The sequence below is a fragment of the Cervus elaphus genome, chromosome 22 (assembly GCF_910594005.1).
Source record: "Cervus elaphus chromosome 22, mCerEla1.1, whole genome shotgun sequence".
Taxonomy (NCBI): domain Eukaryota; kingdom Metazoa; phylum Chordata; class Mammalia; order Artiodactyla; family Cervidae; genus Cervus; species Cervus elaphus.
This window is the reverse complement of record NC_057836.1, coordinates 48,155,170-48,181,305: the sequence shown is the minus strand read 5'-3', so window position 1 is coordinate 48,181,305 and position 26,136 is coordinate 48,155,170. Positions and strand designations below refer to the sequence as shown.

Genomic DNA, 26,136 nt, shown 5'->3' with positions numbered 1-26,136 from the left:
ATCCATTTAACAATGTTGTGATGGTTTCAGGCGGACAGCAAAGGGACTCAGCCATATATATACACATGCATATATACATATATGTGTCCATATAGTGGGATGGGTCGTGGGTTCTTAGTGGGATCTATTTTTTTGAACAAGTAAATGAACAACAGATGCTGAACATGACCTCTGGGCACTCTTTTGACCTAAGGGAGAGGTTTTCAACCTGGACACCATGGCGTCTTGAGGTACCCTGGAGAAGCTTGGGGGTTCCTTCTTTGTGGGCATGGACTCATACAAGGAGACCGCAGTTGAGTCCACGTGGATCTGCCTATATATATGGAGGGTTTGAGTTCTGTTGTTCACTGGACAGAGGACTCAGAGACCAAAGAGCCAGGCCAGGTAGTTGCTAAGGAAGTGCTGGATAGGAATTTGGGCTGCACACCTCCAGCTGGATACTGAGGGGTCCATGAACGGGACAGCAGGGGAGTAAGCACTGATCGAGGGGAGGCGGCAAGAAGGGCAGGGTCATGGCAGACATATCATGGTAGGGCGGGGTTCTCCAGGTATGAGGAGAGAGTCTCTGGGAGACTGGTGACTGGCTTCTAAGGTTTCCTTCCACCTGCTCAGCTCCTTGCCCCTGAGTCACTAACTAGTGATGGGCCAGCTGATGCTTTTCACTGAGAAGCTGGCATTTTCTGACCACGACTTTAAACAGAATGCTTGCTTCTGCACTCACCAAGAGAGCAACAGCCTTGCTCTCAGTGGCCTCATTAAACGGGATTCTATTTTCATAGCACTCACTTATAGAACATTCTTATTTGCTGTTCCAGGCTCTTGGAGACACAGCCCAAGAGGCACTGCTGATAAAATGACTCTGGGCATGATAGAGATGGGGAGATGCTGAAAGGAATAGCAGCTTGCTTTGTTTGGTATTGGAACAGGCAAGAGGAGCTATATTTTTTTTTTTTCCCTCACCACCCCTTTTTTTTTTTTTTTTGAGGAGCTATATTTTTAAAAAATGAAGTTTTCTTTCTTTCCACAAGTAAAAGACCTAATCCGGCTGCACAGCCAGTAACACAGGTTTCCTCACAGAACAGAACAAATGCTAGTAGACTAAGATTAACTTTGGGGAAAAAAATTAAAGAAATAATTATGGAGCGGGAATGGGTAGGACTGGAGAACAGGTAAGATCAAAAGGCATTTAAGATAATTAAAAAGCCAAAAAGAGGTGCTTCCCTGGTAGTCCAGTGGCTAACAATCTGCCTGCCAATGCAAGGGACATGAGTTCGATCCCTGGTTTAGGAAGATCCCGCATGCCGTGAGGCAACTAAGCCTGTGAGCCACAACTACTAAGCCTGAGCGTGTAACTACTGAAACCCTGTGCCTGAGAGCCTGTGCTCTGCAACAGGAAAAACTTCCTCAGTGAGAAGTCCATTTGCCACAACTACAGAAAGCCCGTGTGCAGCAGTGAAGACCCAGCAGAGCCCACAATAAAGTAAATAAAAAATTTGAAAAAAAAAAGCCAAAAAGAAAAAGCAGCAACAGACGGAGTATGAGTTTGATGGCATAAATACACACTAAGGCATTTAAATATACATCTCCATATGCTACATACAGACACATATACTAAGTATATATACATCTATATAGACATGGGGTTTCCAAATATGACTGGTTCCTCTCCCTGAAGACTTGACCTGTGTTTCCTTCCTACGGTGGAGAGAAAATAGTAATAATTAATATTACTGCCATTTTCTGAGCACTCGCCACAAGCCCCACTCTGCAAAGTGGCATGTGCATACAATAACAGTTATCACTCTTCACACTTACTGAGCTTCTCTGAGCTTTAGCTTTCCCATCTGTAAAATGGGGACAGTGGGTTTATCTACTTTATAGAGCTGTTGTGACAATCAAGTAAGACGATGAATGGAGTACAAGGCCCAGCACCTAGTAAGTGCTCAATAAACGGCTTGTGATTATTGTCATTGTTATTTTCCACTGGTGCCTCCAAATAAAAATGCTTAAAACTGGACTCATTCTCTTTCCCCTCAGGCCTATTCTCCTCTATCTCATATCCAGTGAATGGAATCATTACAGTCTCAGTTTTCTTCTCATTCAGGCAGTCACTAAGTTCTTACAGTTCTGCCTTTCCCGTATCTCGTGACTGCATCGTTATCTGGTTCCCACCTCCTGGGCTCCTGCCTGGGTGCAAGCCCTTGTCTCTTCTCTGGTCTGCTGCAGTGTTTCCCTGGTAACTCCCGGGGACTCCGATCTTCCCCCTCCTCGCCCCCACTGTCTCTCTGCTCTTACATTGCTGCCAGAGTGCTTGCTCTACCTTACAGACCCAACCACGTCCATCATGGCTCAAACCCTGGCAGTGGGTCTGTCTCTTACCTGGAAGATGAAGCCCACACCGTAGAGACAGAATAAAACACACCTACAGTCTGCCCCTGACCCCTGCCTCGTCTCACCTGCTCGTCCAGGTCTCCCTGCAGCTCACGGCTCTGAATACTGGCGTCACATTAGCATCGCCTGGAGAGAAAAACAATGCCAATGCCTGGGCCCTCCTCCAGCCAATCACGGCAAAGTCTGGGGGTGGGCCCCAGGGAGCAGTATAATTTCAAAGTGTCCTGGGTGCTTCCAACACATTGCTGGACTTGAGAAGCCCTGCTCCCAGTGTACCTGGCAGCGTGCGATGCTCTCTTGGGCCTTTGCTTGCTTGTATGCAGATCCCACCACTTGGAATGTTTTCCCCAGCTTTATCAACCTGCGGTATGTCTCCCCATCCTTTGAGATGTAGCTGAGTCTTCCTGTCACGTGGAAATCTCTGGTCCCCAGAGATGCTCCTGCTGGTCTGACATGTCCCTCTGGTACGATGCATTTGGCTGCACCGCCTCTGTCGCTATAAGGGAGGGAACTTCTTAAAGGAGGGCTTGTGTTTATTTGTTGTCTCATCACAGTCCCTGCACACACTTACAGGACAAGATTTCTGGACAAATGAATACACCCTCCATCGTGGTTCAGTTTTTTTTTCTTTAACTTTTAATTTTATATTGGAGTACAGTTGATTGACAATGTTGGGATAGTTTTAGGTGTACAGCAAAGTGATTCAATTATACACATACGTGTATCTATTCATGGTTCAGTTTTTAAAAAAATAAATTTATTGTTTTGGCTGGGCTGGGTCTTCGCTGCTGCAAGGGCGTCTCTCTACTTGCAGTGAGCAGGCTTGATCTTGCTGTGGTAGCTTCTCTTGTGGAGCACGGGCTCTAGGCACGTGGGCTTCAGTAGTTGTGGTGCACAAGCTTAGTTGCTCTGCAGCACGTGGAATCTTCACGAACCAGGGATCGAACCCGCATCCCTGCATTGGCAGATGGATTCTTAACCACTGGACCACCAGGTGAGCCCGTGTGGCTGGGTTTTACCTAGACTCTCTTCTCAGGCCTTGGCTTGCATTTCTGCGGCAGGGTTGACCTCATTATGCTCGGATTGTAGTCAGTTGTCTACACGATCTTCTTCCGCCACCTCTCCCTAACTCACCAGCCTTACTTCCATCGCTGTTCACCTCAAGCACTTGCTCCCACCCCAGGACCTTTGTGCATGCTCTTCCTCAGGTGTCCACACAGCTCACTCTCTCCTTCCTTCATAGGCCACGTCACAGAAAGGCTTCCCTGATCACTCCCCTGCCCCCCTCACGATCTGCTCCTCTTATCTTGTTTCTGCCTTCAGAATCCTTCTCAACTGACATACTGCAGTGTAATTTATTTATTCTTTTATCTCTGCCTCCTCCTATAAGATGTATTGCTTATCGTGATTTGCTATACAAATTTTTGGAAAACCACTGCTCTAGACTATGGATTGGCAAACTTTTTCTGTGAAGAGTACAGTGGTAAATATTTTAGGCTTTGCAGGTCATGAAAATGATTCAACTCTGATGCTGTAGTGCAGAAGCAGCCATAGACAATATGTACACAAACAGGCAGGGCTGTGTTACAAAAAAAACTTTATTAACAAAACCAGGTCCAGGACTAAGTTTGACCTATGAGGGGTAATCTGCCAAGTCCTGCATTAGACTGTAGTCTAGTGACAGCCTGTGTCTTTTGTGTGTAAATTTCCTGCATTCAGGAGCCGTGTCTTTTTCATGTCTCGATCTTAACCAAGAGTCCTTCACCTCGGGGTCTAGCCCATTCTTTGCATATAACAAATGCTCATAACTTTTTGCCAAAATATTCAATAAACATTTACTGAGTCCTTAACTCAGAACAGCTAGGCACCAACTCCATTAATGTTGATTGAATGAACATAAGAGTCCTGGCCTCAAGCCCTCAAAAGCTTTTGCCCCTCCTCCAATCCTTCTGAAGACTGAGACCCAGAGTCCAAAGGACGTCCGCGCCCTGGCGGCCTGGGTCACGAGCTACCAGCGGTCGGAAGGGGTGGTGGGAAGTGATGGGAACAACAGAGGGCTTGATGGACTGTTTAGGGAACTGCCTAATTGTCCTGCTTATCAGTTTTCTGGTTCTTTTCCTTTGCTCTTCCCTTTAATAAATCAGAACTCCTTCTGTTGTTATTGAGCTCTGGGCCACTGATTCTTTTGCCCGAGTGTTTACAGAGTTACAGTATGACCGTGAGATTGAATGGAAGGGAAGGGAGGCACCTGACAAGTGTCAGCTCTGAAAGGCAACACCTCAGCTTCCCAGGGCCCCTCCATTGTGCAGGGTGAAGGAAGGGCTTCCCGCTCTTCAGGGCCCTGGCCGGACTGGGAGGGGAGACAGAGCCAGTGGCTGCAGCTAGTGCACCCAGGGGTTCACAATCCTGTGTGGGAAGGGGGACTGAGGGTTTTTGTGAGGCCCACGTGTTAAGAATAGCTTTTAAATGGCTGGGGAAAAAAAAAAATCAAAAGAAGAACGACATCCCACAACAGGTAAAAATCATATGAAACTGAGATTTCAGTGTTCACAAAGTTACAGTGGAACATGGCCACGCACATTCATTTACCTCTTGTCTAGGGCTAGTTCTATACTGCAGTGTGGAGTCCAGTAGTTGCAACAGACCATCTAGCCGGAGAGGTTAAGATGTTTGCCATCTGGCTCTGCAATGAAAAAGTCTGCTCACCCCCGATGTGCATGACTAGCTGCCAGGGACTAGCACCACTGCCATCACCTGGCAGCTTGCAGAAATGCAGATTCCCAGGCAGGCCTCACTCAGGCCTAGTGAGTTAGGATCTGCATCTTAGGGAGATTCCCCAGTGATCTGTAAAGACTTAAAAATATAGGGAGCACTTAGGCCCAGAGGAAGTGAATCAATATCTCTTTGTTCAGTCACTAAGTCATGTCTGACATCTTCCAACACCATGGACTGCAGCATACCAGGCTTCCCTGTCCTTCACTGTCTCCTGGAGTTTGCTCAATCTCATGTCCATTGACTCGGTGATGCCATCCAACCATCTCATCCTCTGCCGCCCTCTTTTCCTTTTGTCCTCAATCTTTCCCAGCATCAGGGTCTTTTCCAATGAGTTGGCTCTTCACATCACGTGGCCAAACATTGGAGCTTCAACTTCAGCCTCGGTTCTTCCAATGAATATTCAGGACTGATTTCCCTTAGGATTGAAGCTTTGCTCTCCTTGTAGTCCAAGGGACTTTTTAGAGTCTTCTCCAGCACCACAGTTCAAAAGCATCAAGTCTTTGGTACTCAGCCTTCTTTATGGTCCAACTTTCACATCCACACATGACTATTGGAAAGACCATGGCTTTGACTATACAGATCTTTGTCAGCAAAGTGATGTCTTTGCTTTTCAATATGCTGTCTAGGTTTGTCATTGTTTTCCTTCCAAGAAGCAAGCGTCTTCCAATTTCATGGCTGCAGTCACCATCTGCAGTTATTTTGGAGCCCAAGAAGAGAAAATCTGTCACTACTTTCACTGCATCTCTTTCAGTTCAGTTCAGTTCAGTTCAGCCGCGTCCGACTCTTTGCGACCCCATGAATCACACCACGTCAGGCCTCCCTGTCCATCACCAACTCCTGGAGTTTACTCAGACTAATGCCCATCGAGTTGGTGATGCCATCCAGCCATCTCATCCTCTATAGTCCCCTTCTCCTCCTGCCTTCAATCCCTCCCAGCATCAGGGTCTTTTCAAATGAGTCAACTCTTCACATGAGGTGGCAAAAGTATTGGTGTTTCAGCTTCAGCATCAGTCCTTCCAATGAACATCCAAGACTGACCTCCTTTAGGATGGACTGGTTGGATCTCCTTGCAGTCCAAGGGACTCTCAAGAGTCTTCTCCAACACCACACTTCAAAAGCATCAATTCTTCATTGCTCAGCTTTCTTCACAGTCCAACTCTCACATCCATACATGACCACTGGAAAAACCATAGCCTTGACTAGACAGACCTTTGTTGGCAAATTAATGTCTCTGCTTTTTAATATGCTGTCTAGGTTGGTCAAAATTTTCCTTCCAAGGAGTAAGCATTTTTTAATTTCATGGCTTCAGTCACCATCAGCAGTGATTTTGGAGCCCAAAAAAATAAAGTCGGACACTGTTTCCACTGTCTCCCCATCTATTTCTCATGAAGTGATGGGACCAGAGGCCATGATCTTAGTTTTCTGAATGTTGAGCTTTAGGAAAACTTTTTCACTCTCCTCTTTCACTTTCATCAAGAGGCTTTTTAGTTCTTCTTCACTTTCTGCCATAAGGGTGGTGTCATCTGCATATCTGAGGTTATTGATATTTCTCCCGGCAATCTTGATTCCAGCTTGTGCTTCTTCCACCCCAGCATTTCTCATGATGTACTCTGCATATAAGTTAAATAAGCAGGGTGACAATATACAGCCTTGACGTACTCCTTTTCCTATTTGGAACCAGTCTGTTGGTCCATGTCCAGTTCTAACTGTTGCTTCCTGACCTGCATACAGGTTTCTCAAGAGGCAGATAAGGTGGTCTGGTATTCCCATCTCTTTCAGAATTTCCCACAGTTTATTGTGATCCACACAGTCAAAGGCTTTGGCATAGTCAATAAAGCACAACCAGATGTTTTTCTGGAACTCTCTTGCTTTTTTGATGATCCAGTGGATGTTGGCAATTTGATCTCTGCTTCCTCTGCCTTTTCTAAAATCAGCTCGAACATCTGGAAGTTCACAGCTCACATATTGCTGAAGACTGGCTTGGAGAATTTTGAGCATTACTTTAGTAGTGTATGAGATGAGTGCAATTGTGTGGTAGTTTGAGCATTCTTTGGGATTGCCTTTCTTTGGGATTGGAATGAAAACTGACCTTTTCCAGTCCTGTGGCCACTGCTGAGTTCTCCAAATTTGCTGGCATATTGAGTGCAGCACTTTCACAGCATCATCTTTTAGGATTTGAAATAGCTCAACTGGAATTCCATCACCTCCACTAGCTTTGTTCGTAGTGATGCTTTCTAAGACCCACTTGACTTCACATTCCAGGATGTCTGGCTCTAGGTGAGTGATAATACCATCGTGATTATCTGGGTCATGAAGATCTTTTTTGTACAGTTCTTCTGTGTATTCTTGCCACCTCTTCTTAATATCTTTTGCTTCTGTTAGGTCCATACCATTTGCCTATGCCCTGACCAGTAACACTGAAGAAGTTCAAGTTGAACAGTTCTATGAAGACCTACAAGACCTGTTAGAACTAATACCTAAAAAGGATGTCCTTTTCATTATAGGGGACTGGAATGCAAAAGTAGGAAGTCAAGAAACACCTGGAGTAACAGGCAAATGTGGCCTTGGAGTATGGAATGAAGCAGGGCAAAAGCTAATAGAGTTTTGCCAAGAGAACGCACTGGTCATAGCAAACACCCTCTTCCAACAACACAAGAGAAGACTATACACATGGACATCACCAGACAGTCAACACTGAAATCAGATTGATTATATTCTTTGCAGCCAAAGATGGAGAAGCTCTATACTGTCAGCAAAAACAAGACCGGGAGCTGACTGTGGCTCAGATCATGAACTCCTTACTGCCAAATTCAGACTTAAATTGAAGAAAGTAGGGAAAACCACTAGACCATTCAAGTATGACCTAAATCAAATCCCTTATGATTATACAGTGAAAGTGAGAAATACATTTAAGGGACTAGATCTGATAGACAGAGAGCCTGATGAACTATGGATGGAGGTTCGTGACATTGTAGAGGAGACAGGGATCAAGACCATCCCCATGGAAAAGAAATGCAAAAAGCAAAATGGCTGTCTGAGGAGGCCTTACAAATAGCTTTGAAAAGAAGAGAAGTGAAAAGCAAAGGAGAAAAGGAAAGATATTCCCATTTGAATGCAGAGTTCCAAAGAATAGCAAGGAGAGATAAGAAAGCCTTCCTCAGTGATCAATGCATCTCTTTAATGATCCACAAATTTTAAAGTACTTTGTCAGTCAGTCTGCAGAGTAACTCCTCACCCATTATTGTTGATGTTGCTGTTCAGTCACTCGGTCGTTTCCGAGTCTTTGCGACCCCATGGACCGCAGCACGCCAGGCTTCCCTGTCCATCACCAACTCCCGGAGCTTTCTCACACTGATGTCCATCGAGTCGGGGATGCCATCCAACCATCTCATCCTCTGTCGTCCCCTTCTCCTCCTGCTCTCAATCTTTCCCACCATCAGGGTCGTTTCCAATGAGTCAGCTCTTCACATCAGGTGGCCAAAGTATTGGAGTTTCAGCTTCAGCATCAGTTTCCAATGAATATTCAGGGTTCCAGTTCTAACTGTTGCTTCTTGTCCTGCATACAGGTTTCTCAGGAGGCAGGTAATGTGGTCTGGTGTTCCCACCTTATTAAGAATATTCCACAGTTTGTTGTGATCCACACAGTCAAAGGTTTTAGCATAGTCAATGAAGCAGAAGTAGATGACTTTTCGGGAATTCCCTTGCTTTTTCTATGATCCAGCATATGTTGGCAACCTGATCTCTGGTTCCTCTGCCTTTTCTAACTCTAACTAGATCCTTCTAACTCATCTTTCTACAAAGTCCCCATGTCGAAGAGCGAGGCTGTCAAGGATCTCAGGCCTGTCTGACTCAGGAGGTACACTCACTCGGGGGGTACACCAGAGCATCCCAATAAGGTGCTCTTGCTGCTGCTCTCTGATCCCTCAGAGTGGCTGGGAGCTCCAGGCTCTTCTCGTCCACTGCAGGCAGCCTTCTCCACTGATCCACTCAATCCTCATTTCAATCATTTTCCAAGAGTGTCATGACAGCATCCGCTGTCCCACGTGGCCCTTCCTTGGGTCTTCTGATCTCACTACTGGAGGATGGGGTGTTGGTGTGTGAAGGTTTCTTGGGGCTGGGGGTGAGGAGTCGAGGTAAGAGTACAGACTCTGCCAACGGTTCATTTGTCCAGAGGCTTTAGTAGAGGGCGCTGATAACTGTGCATAAGACGTCTGCTCACCCAGAACCACTCCCTCCCCACCATGCATACTCCAAAACACAGTAAGCCCACTGTTTACATCCTTCTCTGGCTTCCTCCCACAAACAACCTTGCTGCTGCCACCTGTCAGCCACAGTGCCAGCTGCCTCTAAGTGGACTTATTTCCAAGAAGCCACAGGAGTGGCTGGTCTCAGTCGCAGGAAGCATGGTAGGAGGCTGCCCTGGGCCACGACCGCAGTGAGCGTGAGGCACCTGCTTGTCTCAGGCCGTCACTTCTCTCGCCCACTGACAGCAACAATGGGCTGCACCTGCACATTTTGGCTGAGGAAGACCTCAGTGGACACACGGGCTGTGTTCTGGATGGGCTGGCGAGCTCTCTGGAGGCTCCCCTCCTCTGGCATGGGTGCTGGGACCAGAGGAAAGAATGAACAAGCCTTCACAGAATGCAGTGTGTGACCATATGCCCAATCATTTGGTCTCCTTGATCTCTGCTGGTCTCATCTGTTAAACGGGTATCACGATAACAATACCCTCATCAAAAGATGGCTTGAGCCTAAGCAGGCTCCCAGTGTGGAAGCACTTTGCAAATTGACTGTCGAGCTGGGGTAGAAGTACAGAGCTGGTCATCAGATTGTGGGAAATTACAGGGTCCCACTCCAACAGGCAGCGTGTGCCCCCTCCTCCTTCTGGGAGCCTCTTAAGGCATGACTTCTCTGACCTTTCTTGCACACAAAGCCAGGATGGGTCGACAGACACTGCCAGGAAAGCAGAAAATCCTACTGTTTTTCAGTGTTTGTCAGCTCAAAAATATTCTGTTTTCCATGGAGGAGTGTTGTGGTCAGTGCTCACTAAGCAGGTAACTTATTCTTTCCAGATGAGACTGCTTCTGTGTCTCTGCCCCTCTTGACAAAATGGGGCCTTTTAGGTGCCTGGGGTGTACCCTGATGGTAAAGCACAGTGCCAGGGCCTGCTAGACTTCTTTCTCTTCTTCTCGTTCTCTTGCATGAGTGTGCTTATTCTTGGCTTTAGGCCTGGGATGAGGTCAGTTCAGCAGACAAGAGTGGTTCATAGGCAAAGGTCAGTGCTGGTCTCCAAGGTACTCACATGTTTCTTGGGTGGAACCCTGTGAAATTCTTTGTAAATCAACTCTCCTATTAACTTGGCTGGTGGCCTTAAAACAAGCAGCGATGATTCCACGAGGGCGTTCCTGAGGGTCCCAGGCAGCAGGAAGATGCAGGCTGAAGGACCTGACAACCTCAGTTCAAATTTTGCTTCTGTCACTTACCTGTGACTTTAAGCAAAGCAACTCTTGGAACCTCTGCCCAGCTGTGATCAGGAAGAGCTCTCAGAGCGTCTCTGAGGCTGAGAGGAGATGCTGAAGGCACTGATGCCGCGGCAGCAGCTGCTGTGCCTCTGCTCATCCCGTCTCATCTGCTCTGAATTACCCCAGAGAAGGCAAGGGGTTTGTTCCAGGTCACAATGGTAGCAGATGGCAGAGTCCAGATCAGAATCCAATGAGGTCTAAGTCAAAAGTCCACATCCTCCTTTGCTTACCTCCCCATCTCACAGTCATGAGCCACTTCAGACTTTTTAACGCACTTCTATTCACTAGCTCTTCCAAGTGCTTGGAGAGGAACACCATGCATATTTAACATATTTGACACCCTGCACTTATGTGTTTAAATGACTTGCCCAAGTGGATGCTGTGGGCCCCAGGGAGTATTAGGCTGGCAGGAAGACCCAGGTTTCCTGAGCCCAGGCCAACCAAGGATGGTGCAAAGATGTGGGGATTAGAGCAGTGAGTTTCAGCAGTAGACATCTCAATGTTAAACTCTTGTAAGGAAAACAATTTGATGATCCAGGTGATGTCACCTTCAACTTGGCAAGTGTCAGACTGAAATGACTGTTTTAGTTTGCTTCTGTTTATCCTTAGAATGGTGGCATTTTGGCATCCAAAGGAGGAAAGAGACCCTTAGAACTCTTTACAGAATGTGTGTTTGTGTGTGTGCTATATACACATATGTATACACACACACACACACACACACGAGTCCATTCTCATTATTCACAGTAGTTACACTTTGTAACATTGCAACAAGCACTGAATTAGTGAATCCTGAACTACTGCTCCTAGAGGAATATAGGATTCGGTTCCTGCAAGCTTATGGCTACATTTTCATCAACTCAACAATATATAACCTTGTTATGTGTGCTTCCTTTTAAAGACAACTTATTTAATATACATGGTTGATTCATTAACAGTGAATTTATAGCCAACGGCAATGGCAAGCACCATGACTCATATCTGAACAAAGTGTATCTAACACATGCTTTTTTTTTTTTCTATAAGAAACATCACAGCCTGCTTGGGATTAGGAACACAGCACTCCAGCCCTATGCTGGGGAGCCACTTTAAACAATGAAATCACCAACAAAAAGTACAAAAATGCAAAAGTGTGACACAAAAGACAGCAAGAAGAGGGTGCTTGTTTACAGGCTGAAACAAGAAGGCAGAGCTGACCTCAGTTGGGAAGGAACATGCAAATTATTCACCGCTCTGCACGTGTCTGTGAATGACCACTGAACAGGCTGCGAGAATTGATTTTAGGGTGATGAATACATTTTTAGTGAGTGGGTAAACTCATAAATGCAGAACCTATGAATAATGAGGACCCGCAGTGTTTATCATGCTTATACAGAGAGTAACCTCATGCCAGAGGCTCTAAGAAGCAGAGTACCGCGTTTACAATTTTCACTTGGGGTAAAGAATGGATGGAACTGCCTTCAGGACCCGTTTTGTTGGAGAGAAGCAGAGAGTAAAGCAGGCAGTGGTCATCCGGGGGAGGGGGATTTGGTGGACGGTGGAGCTGAGAGGGAGGATGGGCGGGGGTACCGAGCATGGGTCCCTGTCCCTTCTTCCCCTCACAGCTTGGCAAGGCCTTGAACACTCCTTCCCTGAACACCCTGCAGGGTGGAGCCTCTCTCCTGCTCTCACCTGACTTGGTTTCTGCTGAGCATGAAACACAGAGCGACTTTCCTTCCTGGTCGTCGCCCAGGTGCCGGGGGAGCACTCTATGTCTTAAGTGTTCCCCTGGGTTCCGTTTCCCCATTTGCTCATTTTCTAGTCCTTTCTCTCCATTACTGTGTCAAATGACTACCTACTCACACTTAAAAAAGCAGACAGTGCTGGGAAATCTCACTGAGAGAGTCAGCCCAAGAGAAGACATGGAGTCCAGGTCACTAGGAGCTGAGGACAGCAGCAGCCCTGGTCGAGCTGGGATGTGCAAGACATGGGGGTGTGCAAGATGCAGTGGTGTGCAAGAAGCCGGGGTGTGCAAGATGCTGCTGGAGACAGTGCATTGGGAGCTGTCACTTTGACCCCCCAGAATACACAGGCCATCTGCTGGGTCACCTCAGCCCTGCACCTCATCACTCCAGGCTGCTCTTAGTAGAGCAACACACCCTGGGCACGGCGGAGTGTGAGGATACCCGGGTCTGGGCTTACTAAACTGTGACCATGGCAATGCCCTTTATCTCTCAGAACTTAGAAGCCAGAACCAGGCTGCCCGGGGTTGAACCCCAACTCTGCCTCCTACTTCCAGTGTCTCAGTTTCCTCATCTGTCAAGTGGGGATACCCACAGGATTAATCTCTTCCTCATAGGGTGATTATGAGGACAGTAGTCAATGAGTAATTGATAAAGCACTTAGAACCATGCCTCCACAGAGTGAACTCCATAGAGAATTAGCTTTTACTATCACTCTGGCTATTATTATTACTACTGTTCTTAATCTCTCAAGTATGGAATGGGGTGGAATCATCTCAGAAGACTTTCTTTCCCTTCCTGTTCTGATCCTGGGGGTGGGGTGCTGTCTCACTGGATGGCCTTGGGCAAGACCCTTCTCCTCTCTGGGGCCCCGGGTTCTTATCTTCTAAGTGAGGTGCTGGGACTCAAGCCCTGAAAGTTTGAATTTACAAAACAAGGAGAAGGCGACTCCAAGGCTGGGGTTTGTTTGTTATCTTGCCCTCTCCTGGGGATGCTAGAAGCCAATTTTGCTTAATTTAAGAATTTACCCAGAATTTGATTTTTCTCCCATTTTGGTCTATCATGAGCAACTGCCTATCTCATCTTAGTTGAGATAAGCAGTTAAGTCATCAGATTAACAGTTTATATTAGCAGTGGGTTTTGCCTTGAGAATCCCATGGACGGAGGAGTGGTGGGCTACAGTCCATGGGGTCACAAAGAGTCGGACACGACTGAGCGACTTCACTTTCACTTTTAAAGCTCCCATTCACTGAGTGTTGACCCAGTACCTTCCCAATCCTGGGCTGATTGATTCTATCTATCATTACAACTCTGGGAGGGAGATTATTGTCCCCATATTAGACACGAGGAAATCGAGGCACAGAGAGATTATGCAACTTGGTCAACGACACACAACTAGTAAATGATAAATCCAGATTAAAATCAGAATCCCTGCTTTCTACAAATGCTACCCCCATAGGCAGTTCGCCATGAACTCAACTTCTATGATGATAACAGATACACCATCCCTTTCAATAGGCTGCTCATAGTATTGATCAAAACCACAGATTCTTATCATTAGAAGATACTGTAGCAGTCATCTTCAAGGTGTGTTAAACTTTGGAAGGATCATGGGCCCTGTGAAAAGGTGAAAGAAGCCATGGACCCTTTCCATCGCAAAAAACAAAAAACATATATCCACATAAAAACATAAACAGAGGTGTCTGAATTTCACCACGTTCAAACATCTCAGGCTAAAAATCTCAAATAATGCTTAAATTCTCCTGAAACTCTCTAGTACATAATTATTTTTGCTCCAATTCTGCATTATGAGAACTTCCTACACAAAGCAGCTGTTCATTTCATTAACGTTCACCTCTGATTGTTAGAAAGTTGCTCTTTCAACACCACTGACATGCATTTCCCCCAGACTTCGGTCCCATTTTTGGCTCCTACATGTTACTAATACATAGAAACATCCAGCCTACCTTCCCAGGACAATTCTCCCTGTTTCTGAGGATGCCAGCCACACTGTCTCCAGCCCTCCCAGGCGGGGAGGCTCTGCCCTCCACTGCTCAGCTCATTTTCTCCTGAACACATTCATTTATCAGTGATTCTCTCAAACATCCAGAGCCTGTTTACAGTCCAGAACGTAATACAATGTTCTAGCCATTGGAGGGACCATGCAGTGCAGGATTCTCACTTTATTTTGGAAACTGGATCTTCATTAATATGCCCTAATAAATTAAAAAAACACCTTATTTTATTTTGAAATATAACACACACACAGAGACTTGCCTGGTATAAAATGACAGTTCAGTGAGCTAACAATCACAGAGCAAACATCCACATAAGCACCACCCAAGTCAAGAACTAGGCTTGAACCACTCCTGCTATACACCCATGACCATGCCTCCCTCCTCCACAAAGGTAACTTCTATTCTTTAATGGGCTTCTGTCATATCTCAGTTGATAAAGAATCTGCCTGCAACGCAGGAGACTCGGATTCTCTTCCTGGGTTGGGAAGATCCCCTGGAGAAGGAAATGGCAACCCACTCCAATATTTTTGCCTGGAGAATCCCATGGACAGAGGAGCCTGGTAGGCTACATGGGGTCGCAAGAGTTGGACATGACTGAGTGACTTTCACTTTACTTCACTTCATTCTCTTAAGGTAGTAATCTTGCTTTTCTTAAAAGTTTTATCATCTTATATGTATGCCACATAGCACTACAGATTAGTTTCCCTGGCTTCGAATTTTATATACATGGAATCATATACATAGGCATCCCTCTGAATCTGACAATTCATTCATTGGCGTGTTTGTGAGATTCAGGCATGTTGTTGTATATTAGTTGTAATTTATTCATTTTCATTTCTGTAAAATTCCCATTTGCCTGAATTTACTGCAATTTATTTACCTACCAATATTTTATTCCTAATGGACACATGGACTGTGTCCAGATTTTGGTAACTATGGACAAGCTACTATAAACACTGGAGCATTCACACACATGCACTTAGGTTGGCTATACCTAAAAAATCGGCTGCCCTGGTGGCTCAGAGGTTAAAGCATCTGTCTGCAAGGTGGGAGGCCTGGCTTCGATCCCTGGGTTGGGAAAACCCCCTGGAGAAGGAAATGGCAACCCACTCCAGTATTCTTGCCTGGAAAATCCCATGGACAGAGGAGCCTGGTGGGCTATAGTCCACGGGGTAGCAAAGAGTTGGACATGACTGAGCGAATTCACTTTACCTAAAAAAAGAGACTCTTTATAATTTCAGCTTAGTAGGTAATAGGAACACCTATTCCGAAGTAGTTGTATCAATTGACACTTTCAATAGACAGCTAGTGGTAATTTGCTGTAGGATGCAGGGAGTCCAGAGCCGGTGCTCTGTGACAACCGAGAGGGGTGGGATGAGGAGGGGTGTGGGAGGGAGGTCTGAGAGGGAGAGGACATGTCTATACCTGTGGCTGATTCATGCTGATGTATGGCAGAAACCATCACAATATTGTAAAGTAATTAACCTCTACTGAAAATCAAATCAAATCAAACAAACTGACAATTTCACTAGCTCTGTGGGTATGTTCCAAATGTTCCATGCTCTTGCCAACACTTAGAATTACTAATCTTTTTAACTTGAGCTAGTCTAGTGGTTTTATAGTGGCATCTCATTGTGGTTTTCATTTGCATTTCCCTAGTGACGAACAAAGTTGAGCCCATTTTCACCTGTTTATTGGTGTTTATGGATTAGAGCTTTTGGCAACTCCTTAACAATCTGATTCATATTGAACTTGTAGCCAAATGAAATGGTTTCTGACAGAGGATGCTGTTTAGTCATAACTCCCTTATTGACTTCAGTTGGATTTTGGGTTCTGAAAGCAGAACCAAATATTCTTAGTAATAATGACGGCTAATACTTATCGAGTATCTACTGCATTCCAAGCACTGAGCTATATGTTTGACATACATAGTGTCTCTTAATCCTCACAACCAGTTTATTAGGTTGATACTATTATTATCCTCTTTTTACATAAGATAATACTAGGGTTGTAACTTAACCTAAGGTCTCATAACTAAAAAGTAGATTCAAATCACCACCTTTAGTCACTATAAGAAACTGACTCCCAAAGATGGAAACACATGACTACAATTTAAAAAAAACCTTTAAAATGATTAAAAGCTGAATAATAAAATGGACATGTAGCTGTCAAATGGAGAAAAATCATTGCAAAGTATGACACAGGATGAATGTTCATAATATGTAAAGAGTTTTCACAAGTTAATGAAAGGACACGCATCTCAAAAACTGGTCAAACGTTTCTTGGGTCCTGTAAATCTGGAAAATTCTGCACAAGTTTTTATGTTCTTCTACCCCCAGGAGGTATATGAGCAAACTGAATGAATCTGAGAAGTTTTGCACTGGAAATCTACTTTACATGGAATTTTCGTATTTGACAAAAATAGCCTTTAGCATCCTGATGAATCACAATCCTTCGGAGCAGACTGGTGAACTCTACAGTAACCACTGTGCATGCTTAGTCTCTCAGTCCTGTCCGACTCTTGGAGACCCCGTGGACTGCAGCCCGCCAGGCTCCTCTGTCCATGGGGCTTCTTCAGGCAAGAATACTGGAGTGGGTTGCCATTCCCTCCTCCAGGGATCTTCCCAACCCAGGGGTTGAACCCAGGTCTCCCGCATTACAGGTAGATTCTTTACCGTCTGAGCCACCAGGGAAGTCCATAATAACCACTACTTCCTTTGATTTCTAATCTGGTAAAACTTTCAACAAAGGAAACGAAATTAGCTTTGTCCCGGGTTTCTCAACTTTGATGCTATTGACATCTTGGACTGGATAATTCTCTGTTGTGGTGGTGGGGGGTGCAGTCTTAGGCATTTCAGGGTGTTCAGCAGCATCCTTGGTTTCTGCAGGGTAGATGCCAGGTGTCACTAGCATCCCCCTCATCCCCAGTTGTGACAACCAAAACTGCCACCAGACATAACCAATGCTCCCCAGGGGAAGACTACCCTCCCTCACCCCCTTAAGAACCATTGGTCTGGCCTTTCTGGTTTCTTGAGAACTCCTGTTGCGCCACCTGATTACCTCCTAACTATCTAAGTGCTCCCCAAGCTGCACAGCACTTCACTCTATTTTGATCTCTCGGCCCTGTGGCATCCACTATTCTTTGTTTTAGTATAAGAGGGTCTATCTCTTGACTTGGAGTCTCTCTCGTTTGTTAGAATTCCTTAGATCTCCAGGCACACCACACCCTGTGGTTTCCTTGATGTGGAACCTCTTTTTATCCCTCCACCCTGCAGGTGGACTTAAGCTCCTTCCTTCAGTCATCTCTGCACTCCCTGCACAGCCTTCCAGCAGATCCTCGGCATGTGTTATACTTACTTATCTCCGCAATTGCCTCATTTTCTGAGAGCAAGGACTGAGTCCTATTCATCCTCTTATTGTCAGCAGAGAGTAGGCACCGATCAATACAAACGAAGGAGAAAAACAGACTTGAGGAGGGTCAGGAATTTCAATCATGGGATCCTGGGTGAATTTCCAGAAAGACTGAGTTAATTCACAGCCTCTTCACCAGTTTCTTCCTGGAAATGTTCTCCTTGCTTCTCTCCAGGCCGACAATCTTTCTTCTGGAGAGAAGGTGAAAGTCCTGTAGAAGGTACCGTCCTGTTTTTCTCCTCTTTAGCCATGAATATGACATCATCTGCTCAGCTGGCATGTCCAGACCGTTCCTGATACTTTTCTCATTCCAAACAGAAGGAGAAAAGCCCTTTTCCCTTGATCTCAGCATTTTTTGCAAACCTCAGTTTATTCCAGCCAGTGACACTTCTCATCCTTGGAGATGAGTCCTCCTTTCCATGTTCTGGGAGTTCCTCTTGGGCCTGCATCTCTGGGAGGCATCCCCTCCTCCGACATGCGTCAGTCTCTTTAAGTATTTCCTTCTTTTTATTTCCTGTCTGGGATTATTTTAAGCTTTAGAAACGGAATTTAATTCTTGGGAACCTTCTAGCTTTACCAAAGCTGTCCAAGATGGCGGCAACGGGCAAGAAGAAAAGGACATTTTTGAGAAACATTAATAAAGGGCAAGTGACAGGACATTTCGACCACGTGGGCACGGAGGAGGGGAGATGATTCCCGGATTTCTGTTTGAAGACAACGGAGGGACTGGTGACTCCTGTTGTAAAGAGGGTCCCGGGAAGAGGAGGCGGATGAAGATGAGAAGGGAGAGTGGGCTCTCGGAAAAGAAAATGGGTGTGGTCTGGGACTTTGAGACTCTGAGGTTTCCTGGGGGGACCCGTGGAGACGCAGAGGAGGTAGGTAGCTGGGTAGAAGAGCCCGACGCGCTGCGCAGCACGTGCGACCGGAGGGCTGCTGGCGTGGAGATGGGAGCTGCGGTGGAGAGAGAGGCCGAGGGCTCAGATAGTGTGTGCTGATGGAACAGACGAGGCTAAAGATGGGGCAGGAAGGAACGCTCTGGAAGGAGACGGTGAAGGAGCGGTCCGAGAGACAGCCAGAGATCCAGGAGCGGGGCATGAATCTCCAGGCAGAAAGGAGGACCAGCAGCTTCAAGTGATGTAGAGAGGTCAGTTCAGATGTAGACGGAGATACGACTGCTGAATTAGCAGCAGAGGGTCGTTGAGGACCACGGGGAGGGCAGCCTTAGGAGGGCAGGGAGCTGTAGTCAGATGACAGGCGATGGAGGAGAGGTAGGGAGAACAGGCAGTGGGAAACAGACTTAGGGTGAAAAGGGAGTCAGTCAACCAACCAGCAAACAGGGGCTAGGCTGCACCTGGGGCCATTCTGAGCAGTGGGTACAGCAGGGAGCAAACAGGTAAAGAGCTCTGTCCTTACAATGTATGCTTTTTAGGGAGAAGAAGGAGGGAGGGAGGACTTTAAAATTTTTTTTTACTTTTTTCTTCCAGTTTTACTGCGACATAACTGATAAGGATTCATTTTAAAGATGTTTATAAGAAGGATCATCATTTGCCAGATGAGGAGGCCAAAAGAAGTCAGATGGCAACTTGCTCCAGTTAACATAAAAGTCAGAGCCGAGGTCACGCCCTGACCTGTCTGACCCCTTCCATCCTTTGCTGCTTGAAGGGGATGGAGTTTAGGTGGGAAGAGGTTACACAGAAGGCATATGGCATGGGAGGAATGGGAAGAACACAAGTGCAGGGTGCAGGGTTATTCGTGGTTGGACTGTGCCTACACAAAGCAAGGTTTCTACCCGCCCCTGCCGGTGCACAGCTGTGCTGAGCCTCCTATGTGAGCTCAGGTTCCTCCAATGGGGACGGCAGACACTGAAATCTACCTGTTCTCACATGGTCCTGTTTGGGCCAGAAGCTTGAGAGGTAGCCTGTTGTGGCCCCGCCCCCAACTTCCCCATCCCCATTCCCCTTATTTAGGAGTAAATCTCTAGAAGTGCAGGCACTGATCAATATCCCTTCATGAGAGTTATAGAGAGGCACCAGAAAGAGACAGGGTCTTTCTTTCTCTGGGACGGTGAGCTTAGGGACCAGAGTGGGCCACCCACAGCTGTCTAACTCAACCATCTGAAGAAAACACCAGGTAGAGATAAACAGGGCCAAGAGCTCCAATATCACTGAGCTCCTGGATCCAGCTCTGCCTGAATCTATCAAGAATTATCTGAGACTTTCTGATGCTTGAACCAACGAATTGTCTTTTGCACTCTAACTTGAATTGTGTTTCTATACTTGCAACTGCAAAAATCTGACCAGTACAGCTTGTTACAATATGTTATAACAGAGCAGGAACCTCTTGGGCCTTCCTGGGACAGACGCCTCCCCCATATCTTCTGCTGTAGCTCCTCTCTGAAGTATTTAGATAATAGTATCTGACGCACACTTCCTGAGTTGTTTTTGCAGATGCTAAAACCATCACTGAATGGAAGAAATTAAAACTACTTGATGATCATGCGTTTCCAGACCTACTGGCGCCTAAGGATTGATCATATTAACCACTCTATGATCTCATCATCAACCAATCAGAGAATTGTACAAACTGATCACATACCCTGAGACCCCCTCCCTTACCTGGTCTTTAAGAATGCTCAGCTGAAACCCTTTGGGAAGTTTGAGGTTTTAAAGCAGGAGCCCCCAGTCCTCCTTGACAATAAATGCTGCACTCTCTTTCACCACAACCTGGGGTCAGTAGACTGGCTTTATAGCATGCGGGCGAGTGGACCCGTTTGGTTCTGTAACAGTGTCAGCTCTGACTGTGTAAGATATGTTTTTGACTTTTGTGGAAACTGACTGACTCCAGGGGCTTCCTCCATGGAGCCATATGCATTCACCACCTTCTAGGTGCTAATTCTGCAGGTGATAAAGAGATGAGAAAGACATGTATGTGCTTACACACAGCTGTGGAGATGATAAGAACCATCTACAAAGTGCTGTACATCTATTTCTCTGAATCTACAATCACGGGAACTGATTAGTCAGGGAGGGTTTGGCAAGTATGGACCGAGCTGGAGAGGTGATCCATGAGAGCTCAGAGGAAGGTGCGTTATGGGGGGGAGGGAGTGAATGTGGGGTTCCTCTAACACTGTGTTCTGGGAGGCTGGGCTGAGGTGGGGGTGTCGGGGGATACAGAGAGAGGGGAGCAGGTGGTTCGGGGGAGCCACGTTGAGTATTAACATAAGTGGAAGGAAGAGTTTCTTCTCATACCTTTCCCATTCCGGCGTGGGCATGTCCCAGCTTAACCACCACGGGGAAGTGAGGGGCTGTGAGCTGAAAGAGACAAGAGAAAACCACTCATTAGCATCCCAGAGCATCACCGCCAGCACTCTGGTCACTAGTGCCACCTGGGAAGCCCATATATATGCACATATACAGTTCTGACTGATTCATGATGTTGTACGACAGAAACCAATACAACATTGTAAAGCAATTATCTTCCAATGAAGAAAAATGATAGTGGTCACACCAAGGTGGGAACAAGCACTTATGGGCTGCACTGCATGGGCGCTGTGTTGAGCGACTGTCCTGGACTCCCGCCTTTAAAGAGTGAAGGGGGGGCAGCCTGGCCTGGTTAGTTCCCTGTCACACCCCGAGCAAACAGAACATGGCCTGACCCAGGGAAGGGGCTGACATGGAATCTGTGCCACAGTCTGTGTCTGGGTAAGACTTGGAAGGCATGCACACCTCCCTTTGTGATACAGAAGAAGAGAGGGGCTCAAATGGTCAGATACTCATCTTGGCCGTGCTTACTCAGCTAGGAAGTGAGGGGACCAGGACTGAACCTAGGCTACGCATTTCCTCCTTATGCTGTTTGTATGTTGTTTGAAATAGCTTTGTTTGGCGTCTAGAAGTATACTTGGAGTTGCTTAAGGGCAGAGGTTATCCCTCCTCATTATTTAGTAATTCCCTGACTTGGTCAGCTCCAGAAGAGGTAATCATGTCCCACCCTCTGCCGTACAGGTTTCTGTTCTGGTGCCTGTCCCTCCATCCTGGACTGTCCCCTGACACCCTGGATGCTCTGAAAGGAGGAACCAGGTCTTCCATCCTGGTGCCCAGCACCTGGTCTGACACATAGGAGCGACTGTAGCTGTCACAGAGGGTCTGTTGTGGGTCCCAAAGCCATGGGCTGGACCTCATCTCATTTTTCCCCACCAAGGTCTCATGAGGCAGGTAGGAAAGGTATTCTTGTAACACTTCACAAAAAGTCGAGACTCAGGCAGCTGCTGGGAAGGGGTGGAGCTGGGACATGAACTTGGGTCTGTTAGACTCCAAGCTTGATGTGACTTGTTTCCTCTAAGACCTAGGCAAAGGCTTCCTGCAATAGAGGCTGAATAAGAAATTTCTTCCCTGATATCAGGCTAAAATGCATAATATCCTAGTGTCTAGAGTTAACAAATGCAGATTTTAGAAAAGGCAATATTTGTTTTTTATTTCAAAAGCAATATGTACTCACTATAAAATTTTGGAAACTATAATAAAGTACTATGTCATCATGTATAAAGAACACAATAAAAATCACCCTTGAACGTTTAATGGTTTTGGTGTATTATCTGTTTCCTTTTTTCTTTTTTTAATCTAAGTTTTCTCTTTTGATTTGTTCTGTTCTTACAAAGTTGGGAGTATAATGCATACCCAATTCTGCCTCTTGCTCTTTCCACTTCATATTATAAGTGGTAAGCATGGTCCTGGTGGTAATATTTGTCAGATTAAGCGTTATTATGGAATATTTCACAAGAGAAAAGATGTAAAAAACAATATTGTGAACATCACTCAGCTTTAGCAATAAACCATTGTCCAAACAGTTGAAGCCCCTGATGTCCTTCTTTCTCATCACATTTCCTTCCCTCCAATCTCAGACGTAACCATCATATAAATTACGTGTTTATTATTTCCTTGTGTTTATTCATATTTAACTACTACATAGAATTCCCAATAATAGACATTACACATTTAAAAACCTTATGTAAGTGGCATCAAAAGAATCTACTCTTATACATTTTTGGGTTACATTGTATTTGTGAGATTCATGTATGTTGAAACATATAGCTCAGATTCCCGCTTAACTGCTGCCAAGTATTCCATTTGATAAGCACATTACCATTTGCCCATTTCCTGCTAATGAACACTTAGGTGACTTCTATTTTTCCAATCATAAACAATACTCATAAGGGAGCTCTGCCAGGATACAGGCACAGGCATGGAATTGCTGGGGGGGGAGGGGGGCAGTTCTTGTCTCAGCTTTGCTAGATGTAGCCAAATTGCTCTGCAAAGTGGATGTACCCACCTATGCTCTCATAGGCAGGAAAAGAGATCCCAACACTTGAGGCTGAAAGACTGAAATTTTACCAACCCAAGGGGCATACAGTGAAATGAATGGGTGCATTTTCACCAAGTGGCTCTTGTTCCCAGCAAAATCGTCACCCCCAGCCATACACTCACAGATCCTAGGCACCCTCTGCAGTCCACGAACTGCCCAGATCACTACTGGGACTGATCTCCATCTTATTTTAGGGTGGAGCTTGAGGGGAGGGGCAACGTTGCACTCTCTCTTCCTCTCCATCCCTCTCAAACTGATTGTTTCCCTGCATGCCGGCAGGTACTGGAAAGAACTGGATGTCGGAGTTAACCTTACTTTCTGTTTAATCTTAGACTAGATATTTAACTTCTCCGAACCCTAGTGCTCTAATCTTCAAAATGGGTACAATAATGTGCTCTAATCTGCAAAATTATGAATAAAGCACAAGCTGGAATCAAGATTGCCGGGAGAAATATCCATAACCTCAGATATGCAGATGACACCACCCTTATGGCAGAAAGCAAAGAAGAACTAAAGAGCCTCTTGATGAAAGTGAAAGAGGAGAGTGGAAAAGTTGGCTTAAAACTCAACATTCAGAAAACGAAGATCATGGCATCTGGTCCCATCACTTCATGGCAAATAGATGGGGAAACGGGAACGGTGGCTGACTTTATTTCTTTGGGCTCCAAAATCACTGTGGATGGTGACTGCAGCCATGAAATTAAAAGACACTTGCTCCTTGGAAGAAAAGTTATGACCAACCTAGACAGCATATTAAAAAGCAGAGACATCACTTTACCAACAAAGGTCCATTTAGTCAAAGCTATGGTTTTTCTAGTAGTCATGTATGGATGTGAGAGTTGGGCTACAAGAAAGCTGAGCACCAAAGAATTGATGCTTTTGGACTGTGGTGTTGGAGAAGATTCTTGAGAGTCCTTTGGACTGCAAGGAGATCCAACCAGTCCATCCTAAAGGAAATCAGTCCTGAATATTCATTGAAAGGACTGATGCTGAAGCTGAAGCTCCAATACTTTGGCCACCTGATGCAAAGAACTGACTCATTTGAAAAAACCCTGTTGCTGGGAAAGATTGAAGGCAGGAGGAGAAGGGGACAACAGAGGGTGAGATGGTTGGATGGCATCACTGACTCAATGGACATGAGTTTGAGTAAACTCTGGGAGATGGCAATGGACAGGGAGGCCTGGTGTGCTGCAGTCCATGGAGCCACAAAGAGTCGGACACAACTGTGAGACTGAACTGAGCTGACTGAACTGACTGTAAAATGGGGACAATGATGCCAACTCACAGGTTAGTTGGAGGAAGAAGAAAAGACATAAAGAATGTAATACTGGCACCACATAGAGGTTCAAAATCAAAGTGTAAAGTAGAGTTGAAGGGAGGAAGGAGATGACTCTGGTTTTGTGGGGCAAAGAGAGAGGTAAAGGGGGAGGCTGGATGATGGAAGAAAGAGAGTAGAGGCTCCAACCTGGCAGTATCTGGTTAAGAACAGGGGAGGGACTGAAATGAAGCCCAATGAAGGAAAATCAGGGGACTACACCACAGGGAGTCATCAGAGGTGATTAAAGTTTGGCAGTTTTAATCTGTAAGAACCTTAGCAATCATCTTGGCTATCCCCTGTATTAACATGTTAAGGCAGGTAGAATTTCTAGGAATGCTCCCCAAGATGTCCCACTCTAACCTCTGGAGTCTGTGAATGTGATGAGATTGTCATACAATGATTGGTCTGTTATATGCACAGCTGACCTTAAAACAGGGAGATTATGTTAATCAATTCTCACGAGCTTTTAAAAGCAGAGAACTTTCTCAGACTGGTGGCAGAAGAGGACGGCAGAGAGATTCAAAGCATGAGAAAGTCTTAATATATCATTCCTATGCCAGGAGCTGAAGGCAGCCCCTGGCTGAAAGCCACCAGGGAACTGGGGAACCTCAGACCCGTAGCTGCAAAGAACTGAATTATGTGAGTAACAAGAATGAGCTTGGGGGAGAACCTTGAGCTCTGGAGAATGTGGCAGGCCAGCATCTTGATTTCAGTTGGATGAGACCCTAAGCAGAGAACCTTGTCATGCCATCCCAACTGATGTACATAACTGTGACCTAATAAAGAGGTATTCTTTTAAGCTGCTAAATTTGTTAGAGGAGTAATAGGAAACTAATACATGTGTCCTCCTAGATACTGAAGTCCAAAGAGTGAAGTGATTGTTTTCACAACATATAATAACAGAACTAGTCAAGCTCATGTGTTTTGAGTCATAATCAAGCCCTCTCTCTACCAAGGCACACTTACCTGGGGACCATATGCATCTCTGAGGTGCAATAAATGCTTTTCCCTAATCATAAGGATAAAAAAAGTACTATAAGATCAAATCCTTAACAAAATTCTAGCAAACAGAATCCAACAACATATTAAAAAGATCATACATCATGACCAAGTGGGCTTTATCCCAGGAATGCAAGGATTCTTTAATATCCACAAATCAATCAACATAATACACCACATTAACAAATTGAAAGATAAAAACCATATGATTATCTCAATAGACGAAGAAAAAGCCTTTGACAAAATTCAACATCCATTTATGATAAAAACTCTCCAGAAAGCAGGCATAGAAGGAACATACCTCAACATAATAAAAGCTATATATGACAAACCCACAGCAAACATTATCCTCAATGGTGAAAAATTGAAAGCATTTCCCTTAAAGTCAGGAACAAGACTAGGGTGTCCACTCTCACCACTAATATTCAACATAGTTTTGGAAGTGTTGGCCACAGCAATCAGAGCAGAAAAAGAAATAAAAGAAATCCAGATATGAAAAGAAGAAGTGAAACTCTCTCACTGTTTGCAGATGACATGATCCTCTACATAGAAAACCCTAAAGACTCTACCAGAAAATTACTACAGCTAATCAATGAATACAGTAATGTTTCAGGATATAAAAT

General features: G+C 45.4%; 1 protein-coding gene across 1 annotated transcript in view; it reads right to left on the bottom strand.

Annotated features, from left to right (window-relative positions):
* SYN3 (synapsin III) overlaps positions 1-26,136 on the bottom strand; it is a 459,000-nt gene that overhangs the window by 42,500 nt on the left and 390,364 nt on the right. The window contains exon 7 of the mRNA XM_043882279.1: positions 21,087-21,149. Within this exon, the coding sequence (XP_043738214.1) occupies positions 21,087-21,149 (63 nt within the window). The remainder of the gene's footprint in view (positions 1-21,086; positions 21,150-26,136) is intronic.